General features: G+C 40.5%; 1 protein-coding gene across 1 annotated transcript; it reads right to left on the bottom strand.

Moving 5' to 3' along the window:
* Window positions 1–2,508: 2,508 nt before the first annotated feature.
* On the bottom strand, window positions 2,509–13,752 carry drd4a (dopamine receptor D4a). The gene is made up of 4 exons (XM_056272657.1): window positions 13,046–13,752; window positions 11,494–11,606; window positions 8,372–8,946; window positions 2,509–2,772 (listed from the first exon to the last, which is right to left on the bottom strand). The coding sequence occupies exons 1-4, from the start codon at window positions 13,271–13,273 to the stop codon at window positions 2,561–2,563; spliced, it is 1,128 nt and encodes a 375-aa protein (XP_056128632.1). The 5' UTR covers window positions 13,274–13,752; the 3' UTR covers window positions 2,509–2,560.
* Window positions 13,753–14,230: the final 478 nt, after the last annotated feature.

Here is a 14,230-nt window from a genome sequence, read left to right as displayed (position 1 = left end):
AATACCGTATTCCCTTTTTCCTTTTATGGACCAAAAAAGGATAATTTTTAAAGCAAAAGCATCACAGAATGATCCCATGTGAAACATTTAGTACGTTCATCAATATTAATTTAATGTATTGACCTTGGCCCTCTGTGCATGTTCGTGTGACTCTATTAGCGCCTGAGATATTCTCTTCACTCAATTTCTCTTCAAATCAAGAGAAATTGGATTTTTTAAATCTAGATTTCTCTCAACTATTGTGCTTTTTCTGGGCGAGTCGAAGTAAACCGTGGCGCTAACAGTCACACTAACACGCACAGAGGACCAACGGCCAAGGTCAGGACTTTTGTTAAATAATATATACATTTTATGTCGTATTCCTCCTGAACACTTAGAATATATGAAATGTCTCATGGGATCATTCTGTGATACTTTTGCGTCATTTTTAAAAAAGCTTGATTCTGGTCGCTATTCACTGCCATTATTGGCGAGCGGGACATTTGAAAAAAAATCTCCTTTTGTGGTCCATAAAAGAAAGAAGGACATATAGCATTAAAACAACAGCAGGGTGAGTAATTTGGTTAGTTCACCCAAAAATTTAAATTCTGTCAGTAATTACTCACCCTCATGTTGTTCCAACCCCGTAAGACTTTCGTTCATCTTCGGAACACAAATTAAGATATTTTTGATTAAATCTGAGAGCTGGATCACTCCTCCATAGGCTTCTTAAGGGATCGAAACTTGCCGGCCCAAAAGTTATGGAAGACATCGTTAAAATAGTCCGAGTGACTATTTTCATTTTCATTTCAGGGTGAACTATCCCTTTAAAAAACCTACAGTCCCCCAGTACATCTGGGAAAATATCGATGGCTCCTCCTTCTGTTTAACTCTCAATTGCATTTCAAAATTAATGTTTTAATTCATCAAAAGCAGCAAGCATACCATTTATAACGTGGGCTCGGCGGTGAAATTGATAACTCAAATCCATAAAAAAAAAAAAAAATCATATTGCTTTAAGATTCTAGCACAGTATGCACTGGAATCACCGCTCACTTCCAGTGTTTACACATGATGTCACTCAGCTTTTAATGAACACTGCATGACTTGAAGAGTACAAATAACGTGAAAGGCATGAAAACAATCCACAATGAACTTCTAACTTACATCTGCCTCAGCATTCAAACAGGTTGACAGTGAATTCCATTTAAAAACACACAAAAATGTCATCAGTACAGGTCCAAAGCTGTTTTAGTTCGCAGATCCACCACTGGTTTCCACACTGGAGATGAATTCCTGCGCTCCACTAATGCCTGATCATTCATTTATTGCTTTCTAAAACTGTCAAACACAGCATACATAACCTTAACTGTTATATTTATAACATCACATCAATAGTCAAACTTTCGGCCACAATCTTCTTAGTTGCATTTTATCTAATTAATGATTTTCGCTACTGTAGGTGAATGCATGAAATGAACAGATATTTGGATACGAGGCTCACAAAAAAAAGGCGTCTACTGTACAACCTCAATGTCTTTAACTCCTCTTCTGGACATCAGCACAAAGAAGTTGTTGTCTGTGAAAAACATTTATTACTCAGATGAAAGTCAGTGCAATCAGATACAAAATGAACGCCCTAACTTACGGGATGAGCTCCTTCGCACATCACATGAGAACTGTAAAGCAAAGAGAGGTCATCGTAGACGGCAGACCGTTCACAGACATTCCTGTCATAGAAGCTTCAAAGCATAAACTGGGCCTCGTCCATCAAACACAAGCAGAACCAAATGTGTCATTTGTATGAAAGCCATTTTTGCATAATTTTGTCAAGGTCTTCCTGATTTGTTCCGCTCTCTAGTTATTTTTTCATTACTCGATTTCAGGAATAATTTACATGCATGTATTTTCGTGATTGCAAGCAACTATATGTATCTCACGTTTTATGTAATATTTACATGGAAGTCATGTATTACAACAACCAAAATTTACATTAAAAATGTTTTACGAACAATTTACAGAGAAATAAATAAAATGCAATTTCCATTAGAAGGGCTGGTTCACACAGAACGTGTTTTTGGGGGTGGAATGGGGGAAAACCCCAAAAAGTTCTCGAGATGTGTCTTTTAAAAGACATATTTTAACTTGTCATGCGTAAGATGCAACGAAAGATGCAAGACGGGAGCGCAACGGTCAAACACGTCCGTCTAGCGCGTGTTTACATGGAAAAATTATGGAAAAATAGCGGAGTGCAATGGAAAAACGCGTTCTGTGTTATACAGACGTTCTTTCTGCTTGCATAAACGTGACAGTATAAAAAATGACAGTTTACATAAAATGATTTTACAAACAAATTCATTCGGCTTGCATTTCATGAATGAGGCCCTTTGATGTCAGCTTTCAAAATGTAAACATACAAAATAAAAATGTAAAGTAAAAATGTAATGGCAGCAAACATTGTAGTGCATTTTAACCATACTTTCATATTTGTGTCATACAACATGCTGAATTTACATGCAAGCATTATTTATACTTCTGGGTATGTTATGTTCGTAAACCGTTAGCAGAGAACGTGTTCAGGCTAGCAGCAGTTGGGCAGAGTCGGGAGGAACTTCCGGAAGAACTTCCTGAACTCTGTGTTGAAGACGGTGTAGATGATGGGGTTGAGGGCGCTGTTGACATAGCCCAACCAGGTCACGATACTAATGACAAAGCCAGGGATTTCACACTCCTCGCAAAGAGCCCTCATCGTGTGCACTACGAAGAACGGCGTCCAGCAGAACAGGAAGGCACCTGTGGATGGACGAATGTCAGGTGAAAAATTATTCTATGGACCAGAGTTTCCGCTAGAAAAAAATGGTTTCGAAAAGAGGTTTCGTTTAACGGACATTTTGATGATATGCCGGTCAAATATCGCCTATTAATTAGTCAAGTTGAGGAAACTGGAGGCAGGCTATGTAACTTAAAAAATGACATAATCAGGCCGTATAGAACGCAACATGTTGTTATTATTAGCCTAACTTTCAAATAGACGGAAAAAACCATGAACGTCCGATTGGCGTCAATCAACACCAATTGTTTTTTACTATAGTTTCACACACATTCACTTTTTGAAACATTGAGGCACGGATGTACCTAATACAAATAAATAAAACATTTCCGCTGCTATCAGTTGCATGGACGACGCGCTGCGCGAGTTGCGCAATCTTCACTCGGACGCGCGTTTCAATCTATCGCCGTTGCGGAGACTCTACACAGGCAAAGCACTGCTACTTGGGCGCAGAGATATCACGCAACACCTGAAATAAAGCTTGCTACAAAGAACCGGCGAAAGTAATGATTATGCATGAAACATTTGAATTGTTGATAAATTGATAAAGTTGACGATGCAGACTCGCCATCTTCGCAGTAGTGAACGCGCCTATAGAGAGAAGTGTGCACGCGCCGGCGCCTCCGTGTCCTGATTATAATGTCCACTATATTTGCTTCTTATTTATTAATCCAAGCAAATTTGTTGATGAAACATTGATTAAAATGAAGATACAATTTATCAGGCTAGCCTGCCTGGGCCTGGCCATATTTGAAACGTCTCACTCAATCGTTCGTTGTTTAGGTCTATATTACAGCCGTTCTAGGCGTGCGCTTTATTTGAAATGCAGCATGCGATGTTGTTTAATAACTTTCAAACGGTAGAGCCTGTTCCTTTATAACATAGGTCGGTGTATTTTTGCTTTATACATTTTAGGCTTATTCTCAAATTCATATTGTGTTAGGGGGACGGGATTATTACGCAATTTTAATCGGACAATTTGACCGGAGAGATTTAATTTTGTCGGACATTTCATTTTTTTCCCGGCTAATGTCCGGTAATTACCGGACAACGGAAACCCTGCTATGGACACATAAACATATTGTTGTCCTTTAACACTGGAAGGAAACGCCACAAGTCCACACCGCAAATATGACTATAACACTACAGAGGAACGATATTGTTATTTTTTGCTGTAATTCCACTGATTAAGTGCGATAAGGCCCGTTCACACTATGGACGATAACTATAATGTTTTAATAATCGTTCTAATTCTGTGAGAATAAGTTTGTCCTCACCACAACCAGGGTTCTCAAGTCTCACGCATTGGCCGTGAGACACACACAATTCAGCCAGTTCACACGTCACACCGTGTGTTTCTCACGCTGAAAAGGCAATGCCAACCAAGTTGTCCTGCAAGCTTTATATATAATGTTGTATACGAGGCGTAGGCACACAAAGTGAACTTTCCTGCCGTCAGCACCATAGACTGTAAAAAAATAGGTCAGCACGTATCTCGGCCAGATTGCGTTCGTTACTAGGCAACATAGATGCGCGAACACACGGAAGTTGACGGAACATTCTCGGCCACCGTACGCTCGTTACTAGGTAACCAACAACATTGCGCGAACACACGTGGTGATGGAGAAGTTAAGTTGGAAGAAAGCTCGTCTAACATTTTTAAGCTAGAACATTTAATATATAGCCCATTGTATACATTATTATTGATGCAGTCAAAAACTCTACAATTACTTTGCAACCAGGCCAGACGCTTTGGCTCAGTTTGGCTAGCTTACGTTATCTGAAACTATAAGGGAAGTGTTAGTGGGTATGGGAAGGAATGAAGATGTATTTCTTCATTTTATTTTAAATTATATATTATACTGTATTAATAGTCTTTCTAGTTACATTAAAGGGTTAGTTCACCCAAAAATGAAAATTATGTCATTAATGACTCTCCCTCATGCCGTTCCAAGCCCGTAAGACCTCCGTTCATCTTCAGAACACAGTTTAAGATATTTTAGATTTAGTCCGAGAGCTTTCTGTCCCTCCATTGTAAATGTGTGTACGGTATACTGTCCTTGTCCAGAAAGGAAATAAAGACATCATCAAAGTAGTCCATGTGACATCAGTGGGTTAGTTAGAGTGTTTTGAAGCATCGAAAATACATTTTGGTCCAAAAATAACAAAAACGATGACTTTATTTACTATTGTATTGTCTTCCGGTTCTGTTGTGGATCCGCGTTCAGTGCCGCCGCTGACGTAAGACGCTGCTGACGTGTGTCTGGTGTGTGTGTGTGTGTGTGTATTCTGGTTCTGTTGTGGATCCGCGTTCAGTGCCGCCGCTGACGTAAGACGCTGCTGACGTGTGTCTGGTGTGTGTGTGTGTGTGTGTATTCTGGTTCTGTTGTGGATCCGCGTTCAGTGCCGCTGCTGACGTAAGACGCTGCTGACGTGTGTCTGGTGTGTGTGTGTGTGTGTGTGTCTGGTGCGTCCGTGTATTCGGGTTCAAATAAATATGGCTGGGCAAAAAATGCAAGTCTTCCTCTGTGTGGAAATCCTTAGACATGTTTGTGAAGATTGTTTTGTTTCCAGCGTGCGTCTCCCTCAGACTGTAAACGAAGCTCGGGCGCACCAGACACACACACACACACACACACACACACCAGACACACGTCAGCAGCGTCTTACGTCAGCAGCGGCACTGAACGCGGATCCACAACAGAACCAGAATACACACACACACACACACACACACACACCAGACACACGTCAGCAGCGTCTTACGTCAGCAGCGGCACTGAACGCGGATCCACAACAGAACCAGAATACACACACACACACACACACACACACCAGACACACGTCAGCAGCGTCTTACGTCAGCGGCGGCACTGAACGCGGATCCACAACAGAACCAGAATACACACACACACACACACACACACCAGACACACGTCAGCAGCGTCTTACGTCAGCGGCGGCACTGAACGCGGATCCACAACAGAACCAGAATACACACACACACCAGACACACGTCAGCGGCGTCTTACGTCAGCGGCGGCACTGAACGCGGATCCACAACAGAACCAGAATACACACACACACACACACCAGACACACGTCAGCAGCGTCTTACGTCAGCAGCGGCACTGAACGCGGATCCACAACAGAACCGGAACACAATACAATGCTGAATAAAGTCCTAGTTTTGGTTATTTTTGGACCAAAATGTATTTTCGATGCTTCAACACATTCTAACTAACCCACTGATGTCACATGGACTAACCCACTGATGTCACATGGACTACTTTGATGATGTCTTTATTCCCTTTCTGTACAAGGACAGTATACCGTACATACATTTACAATGGAGGGACAGAAAGCTCTCGGACTAAATCTGAAATATCTTAAACTGTGTTCTGAAGATGAACGGAGGTCTTACGGGCTTGGAACGACATGAGGGAGAGTCATTAATGACAATATTTTCATTTTTGGGTGAACGAACCCTTTAAAGCTACATGAATTGAAGGCTTCCGATTTGGACGGCTGTCAAAGATTGCCAAACTGGTTTTAATTCTTCCCCACTCCAGTGCAGATGCAGAGAGAGTGTTCTCTGTTACAGGTTATACAGGTTGGCTCTGGGCGGAACACGGTCATCCATTATGACAGTGAAAATGTCTGGTGTGTGAAAATGTGGGATTCCAGACAGAAACACAGGACTAACAGAGGGTCGCTCTCGTCAGAGGGATATGAAATATGACCTTTCGATCTGTCTTTCCCGCTCCCACTAGGAGCCACAGATCTATCATCCGTCAGAAGTGAGAGGACGGAGAGGACAGGTAGAATGGCTGAAAGTCACTGTAAAGGACGTTGCGTTTATCCCTGGAGTACTTTGGCTTTTATGCTTTGTTTTATATATTTTAAAAGAATAATTATCTTTTGAACATGACTGGCCATTTGCATTGTGGCTCTTCTGATATTGTGCAACTTACAACTTAGCCTAGTTTTAAAGTAAACAGGAATTTTTGAACACATTAAACTTATAATATTTGTACATATTAAACTTATTTGAAACGTAATTCTACATATAAAATAAATATTTACAGAAGCCTCTGACCAAGAGTAACGGTTGAAATAAAATTGCATCAAAAACCTTAAATCCTTTAGACATACATACATACATACAGTATACGATAATGATGACATTTACACTCCTTTAGATTTTAAGAGAAAACATTATGTGAATATATTACTTCGTTAGCACCTTTTCAAACCTGAGCTAAACAGCACACGTGTTATACATATCAAATAAAATAATCATAATTAAATAAATGCAATTTAAAAATCCCTATTATGTTATTAATGACTAAGTAGTATCGTATTTCAGTGGAAACTTTTTTTTCAAGTCACGTGAGGCAAATGTTAGAATAAAGGATCAACTAAAATTCATGCATTCCAACTATTGGATCATTGAGGGTAAATGCTGCAACCAAATAAAGGACAGTGAGTACTAAACTAGCTAGCAGTTACTAAGCTTCTAGTGTGGACTTCTGAACAGTTGGTGGCGCGACCCTACCCTGACCTTTAACAGTCTCTCTCACTCTTTTACCTCCTTTTTCTCGCCTGTACTCAGGTTGACAAGGAGCGAAAGGGATTGCCAAGTACTGTACAGAGCACGGCACAGGTACAGCACTGGCACGTCCCATGAACCCGTGAAGAGGATAAGTGCATGTCTTAATGTGACACGGCTGCCCCCACTCTGCCTGCTGGACTAAAGTGAGGCTTACATCATAATCGGATTGGAGGATTGCTGAGGAATGATTAGCCAATGAGGGCCAAAGGAGTTCCTCGTTTCAGCAAATGTGGACAGGGTGTTTTTAATCACTCTATGCCCATTTTAATAGTGAGAGACTTTTTTTTTTTCTCTTTGTTTTATCTGAACTCACAAACGCCTCCAAACTGAGATTATGGTGCATTTTATGGTTAAATCAAAGCTATTTGAAAATAAATCTAAGACATTCCTCATTCCTTATAAAGAAAACATATTTTTTTATTTATTCCCTAAATAAATAAATTAGGCAGAAACGTTGTTTCTTTGCTAACTGCAACGGCTCAGTCCTCCTAATTTTTTATCCGAAATTAAACATTTACTTTAAACAGTATTTAGAACAAATGGCTAGTTTAATAATAAATGATCCGCCAATTGTTTTTTTAATGATAAAGTTAATTTTCAATCTGCAAATTGATGTCTATAAAAACTAATTTAAATAAATAATAATATACTTACACTATTACATACCTCAGGTCGCTAGTGACCCTACTCACTTTTTACAAAAAAATATTTTTTCTTGTTATATTGTTCAGAATGAATAGATTGAGGAATACTAAGAAGATTGATGTGTAACCTTACAAAATTTATGAGTGGGAGGAAGTGAATCACGTCCCGGGTCGACAAACACCCGAGGTATCCATTTTAAGTTTAATAAATGAATTCATGTAGTCTCTGAAATAATACAGTGTCATAAAAACTAGAGTATAGTAAGACGTGTCAAATTCCGTATATCACATCAACTGACTTACCTACTACAACGGGAAGCACCCTCATTGCTTTCCTCTCCCTCCTGTTTATTTTCGCCCCCTTCCTCTGCCGGTTCTGGTTTTGATCTTTGTAGTTCCCAGCAGGGTAGGCGAGCATGGACACCGGATCTGGGCTGTCAGGATCGGGGTAGTGATCGTGGTCCAGCTCCTCTGTGTCAGTGAGGTCTTTCTCGATCACAGGCGGCAGAGGGGGGGGCAGGCCAGACAGGGGCGGGAGCGAGGCGGCGGCCTCCTGAAGCTTTCGGCATGTCTGCATGCTGTTCCTCAGCCGGGCCTTGCGCGCCTCTTCCCAATTCCTCAGGCCCCGGAACATCCCGCAGTACAGCAACAGCATGATGGGGCACGGCACGAAAAACGAACAGACGGAGGAATAGACCACGTAGTTGTTGTCCTCCAGCTTGCATTCGCTGTTGTCCCGGTCGGGGACGTTGTTGATGCCGAACATCACAGGGGAGGCCACGGCTAAGGCCAGGATCCATGTGGCGGAAAGCAGGACAATCTGTCGCTGGTCCACATGTTGGCGGTTGTAGTTAAGAGGGACAAAGACTGCGATGAACCTGTTGAGGTATTATAATTCAGTCCATGCAAAACTATTTAAGAAACTTTCTTGACCCTGATCAACACCTTCCTTTCATCATCAAATGCTAGCTGGTCGAATCTCTTATTGGCTAATTGAGTTGACCCAATTGTGTGTTGATATTTCCCTGAACCCTCCTAATATCACTCATATACAACGTGTGTATGTCCAGGTCATAATTTTCACGCCAAAATTCTCATGAGCATATTGCAAACATTTTTCATTATTATTTTTGTATGCCTATAGTAAAAAAGAAAAAGAAAACTACCACTTTTGGTACCATAATTTGGGGTAAAAAGTCCTTAAATGTCATAAAAATAAATGATCATTTATCATATATGATCATATATAAAAAAATCATTATTACTGTATGCCTATTATAAAAAAATCTGGAAACTACCACTTAAAAAAAACTACAAGAATACACCAAAAATACGGGGCTAAAGTGTTTAAATGTCATATATATACATTATTTAATAATCATTTTCTTAAAATATGTATTTTATGCTAAATGAAAAAAAATATTTGAGGGGGTGAAGTGTTAAGTATGATATGTGAGATACACATATATGTCATAGTTTTATTTAATAACTGTTCTCTATGAGTCTCAAAGCTGCATATCATCTCCATATCAGTGATAGATGAAGCCATGACCTCTATTATTGAGCGAGTACATTTCTAAACAGGAGTGTGAACCCTGAGGCATCTCACGGCTCTGGACGCATGTGGCTGTTACACAAATCAAACGCAGCGGTGTCCGTGTATCAGTTCTCAACACATTGCTTTTTCATGCTGATTCAGTGGCGACTTCTGCCAAGTGGCGTGTTTGCAGCCTTTCCTTGCATAACAAGTTTCATGCTGTTGTATCTCCTGAGTGCCGGCCTGAGCATATATCTCATTAATCTCTCAAAACGCCGTCTGCTGAGCCACATCGAATGGCAGGAGGGATGATAATGACCCTCTGGTTGACTCGAAACGCCAGGCCAGCGACGGCGGGACAGTCTAATGATGAATCCGGTGTAATTCCAAGGTACTTGGCAACTTAATGCCATTTAGTTATTCTGAACACATCTTATCTGCTTGTATCTCTCTACCAGTCTCTCTTCTTTTAATCATAGCAGGAAGCTATGAAATTTTATTATAAATGCCATTTCATCGTGTCTTCAAACAGAACCACAATTAGGAAGGTAACCTGCTGTGACCCTTATCGCTTCCAAAATATAACTAGCTGTGCAAAATCAGTGCACTGCGTGAATTTGATTCATCGATCCTCGCCCTAGTTCAGGCGTCAGACTTTAAGTTTGGCATGTTTTACGCATTTCGTGTCTACATACAGTAACCGCAGCTGCGCACATACTTTAAGCTTTCACACAACATTTCTACAACTCTGTACCCCAAATAAAGTGTCTTCTGGATTACCACAGTGACTTTTTCCTTTGATAACGACTATAAATAAATAAAATGTTTTTTGAAAGTGGGTGCAAACTATTTCAGCATGCTATCTAATTTGCATTAGGATGGAAAACATGCTTGCATACAAATGGTAATGCATTTTCTCTAAGTTTCTGTTTACACAAAGATATACCAGTTTTTTATACCTGGTATAAAGATGCGTTTTGGTCGATCGGATCCAAGAAGATGAGGGAGACATTCCCATTTACACCTGGTGTTTTAATCTGTATTTAGTCTCTTTATTTAGTCTCTTTTGACCACTTATGTCCTGATTTCTTTGAGGGGAGGGTCTGTGGGCTGATAAATGTATGGGATTTTCAGATCTTTCGATCTAATGAATGAAATAAAAATATGAACGCGACCAGAGACGATGGAAAAACACAGAGAGCATCAGCTTTAGTTTCTGCTCTGACAGGCGCAAGACCAGCCGAACGCTGTGAGTGTGTGTTAGAAATCAGGAATGGAGAGAGAACATTGTGCTTGGTACGTTTTTCATCTTCAAACCAAACTTGGGTCTCCAGCCGATAAAGTTTAAATCCCGTCTGGCTCGAGCTCTTCTCATAATGTTACTCATTAGATCAGTAGACGGAGAGAAGACGGTCTTTTGTGGCTGTTTGAACAACACATTCGATCACATGAGCGTTTACACCAGGTGACAAAGTCTCAACTTTCAAATTTGGTAATTTCTTAAAGAAATTGAAACAGTAAATACCGTTTTGTGGCTGTTTAATGTGTCAGATCGCTGAAGAGCCTCAGTTAAAGCTGCTCGTGAACCGATCATCTCTTCCTTCTAGTTCATTTATAGCATCAAATAAACATGAAAGAACAGAAGGAATGTTGTTTTAACCTTAGAAAGACGTTTTTCAAGTTCAAATCCTCCAACGTTAATCTAATAACTCTCCTGACCGCTTTGTTGGACAAAAATGGTGGATTCGGTGGATTATGATTGGTCAGATCGCCTGTCAATCAAACTCCCTGCGAAGGGTCAATCGTTTTAATGGTTTCAGTTTTTCATTTTAGTTAACGATATTAACGCACAGACACAACATGTGCAACAGCTCGATGTCAGACCCACCTGTCAATGCTGATGGCACAGAGGTTAAATATGGAGGCGGTGCAAAGCATCACGTCCATCGTCATCAGTCCATCACAAAGGGTCATATTAAGGGACCAAACTCCATCCTGGAACTGAGAGGGAGAAAAAAATCATCACTGTCTTTTACTCTTTACCAATTTGTTGCTTCTCTCATACATGCCATGTTTTCCTATCATTTCATTCCTATGGCTCTCTGACCTCTTTCACCTTCCCCTAACCTCCTGTTCACAGCGGAGCGACTGTGTGAAACCTTAATTTCCTTATTATCCGTTTGGCCTTGTCACAACACACACACACACACCACATGCTCTCAGGCTGATGGTAATTTAGTACCTGATGAGCATCATGTGTTCTAAAAAAAAAGAGATAAAACAGCAGAGAAGAGGATTTAATGGCATTTTAATTATTGGCCAGGAGATGAGGACAGATTCCTAATTGCTTTTTGGTAATGGCCTCTCTCCCATGCCAACGAGCAACGTTCCCCCTACAAGAGGAAGCCATGAGATCGTGGTGAGGGGACTCATGTAAAATTGTAATTAAGCCACGGCTGACTCACTGGAGCTTATTTTCTCCGTGTCCTTGTACTGAAGAGCCAGCCAAACAGAGTCATTGCTTCGCTCCTGGTGACCTTGTCTCCGCTGTCTGGGGCCCTCAGAATCCAGTCTAGGGAACACGGTAACTAGCATGGCCACGAATGGCATGTCCGATCGGTAGTTATTTTGGAGGCCTCATAAGTGGAAGCGTCTCGGACCTCGCGCCCACATCCCGGGGTGACAGACAATGTGTGTTGTGTGATGTGTGTTCATGATGTCCGCTCTGGTTGAGACAGACAATCTCAGCAGCAGGGGGCCGTTGCAGGCCGGATGAATGCAAGTCTGCAAAGTTTTTCACGCAAGGGTAACAATTGATCATTGATGCTAAGTTCGTCTTGCGCTTTTATGGAACAGTGTCAGGTGATCAGATCGATATATCTTAGATGATCTCTAGTCAATAGATGAAAGATTACTGTTATCATTGTTAACCATAGTTAATGGCAAGTTACTACAGCTACTGTTGCTACAAGAAAACCGTTTTAGCTAAGTTTTACGTTCATGTGTATATATATATATAAATATACACACACACTTAATATTAAATATAAAAAAAAATATTGCATAAAAATAGCACGTATCAACTACTACGTTTTACGTTCACAGACTTATATATACACACACATTCAATATTAAATTATTAAAATATAATAAATATATTGTATAAATATAGCATGATATCAACTTATTTTATTTCAGCAATTCTTTATACAGTTTATTTATGTACATTTCTGACTTAAAATGAACTTGGTTTACAAGTACAGACATGTTAAAACCAGCATGAAATGGCCAATTCTTACAGTGGGTTTTATGGGTCATTTAAGATGATCACCAGGTAAACCAGCTTAGCGGGGTTTTACAAACCTGTTTGTTTTCTGGTCACCTTGCAAATACACAATATTGTGATTACATTATCTAGGTAATGAATTATCTTAACTCACCTCTGTATACACGAACAGCGGTAATACCAGAACAGCCAGCAGCAAATCAGCAACAGCTAAGCTGACTATGAAGTAGTTAGTTGTGGTTTTCAGCGCTTTCTCCGTGTAAACGCTCAGACACACCAGCACGTTCCCACATATGATGATAATGATCAATAATACCCCGAAAATGAGCGCTGGGAAGTTGTAGTTCGTGGTGTGGCTGGAGATGGTGAGGTTGGCTGGCATGTCTGCCTCTATAATAACCTGTCATCTGGGAATCCTTTGATAAAACTGACCGTTAAAACCCGTTTCTTCTTAGCCATTATTTGAGCGCTCCTGAAAACTTCGACCTGCGTCCCATTATTTTTTGTCTTTAAAGGAAAGAAGACGCTGAGAGTCCCAGTAAGCTCTAAGATCATCGCTGTTCATTCTTCGTTGTTTGACGCAAAAGTTTTCTGTCAGGTTCACAGCCCGAGCTCGCGCTATTTCCATCCACCTGCGCGCGCGTCTTAAAGCGGCTTAGCGTCGCGCTGTTAATATCTGAGGCGGTTCATTATAATGACGCGAGGTTATTGAAAACGCTTATCTTTATAATAGCATCACTTGTTAAAGTTAGTGAATAGGGCTGTAAATAAAGCCTCTCCGTCCCGCGTTTCACCGGTTGACCGTCCGGTGTCTCTCCGCTTTAGTTTGACCGGAACGATCCACGGGAGTGATAATCTCGTCATCTGTGACGAGTGGGGTGTGACATTTCCCCCGAGTGGCTTAAGGATGGAGGTTTAGGCCAAATCTTGGGTTCTTACAACACTAAATAATCACTTTATTACTTTTAGTCCAATGTGTAGTCCAACTGTAGACTTTACGTTTTGTGTTTCAAGTTTTATGTTATAACGACAGCTTGTTTTGGTCTATCGTCTGATACGATCCTAAGCAAAGTGGTCGCGCTGTCTACTGTTGCTATGGTTACTTCCTTAGTCGAACGCATTTTTTTACAGTCTATGATTTGCGCCAAGCCTGTAGAAAATTAACTTTTTAGAACCTTTTCCTCACAGCAGCGTTAACTAGGTTTTTTTTTTTTGATGCAAAGGTAGTATAATACTAAGTATAGTGTTATAAATGTACATAGCCTACATTTAAAAAAAAAAATGAAAACGTGAGAAAAAAAAACGTGGATTTACGATGCTGATGACCGTTAAAAATAGT

This window comes from Rhinichthys klamathensis, unplaced genomic scaffold (assembly GCF_029890125.1).
Source record: "Rhinichthys klamathensis goyatoka isolate OS25496 unplaced genomic scaffold, OSU_Roscu_1.1 h1tg000341l_1, whole genome shotgun sequence".
Taxonomy (NCBI): Eukaryota; Metazoa; Chordata; class Actinopteri; order Cypriniformes; family Leuciscidae; genus Rhinichthys; species Rhinichthys klamathensis.
The sequence above is the reverse complement of the archived record's forward strand: the minus strand, read 5'-3'. Positions and strand labels throughout refer to the sequence as shown.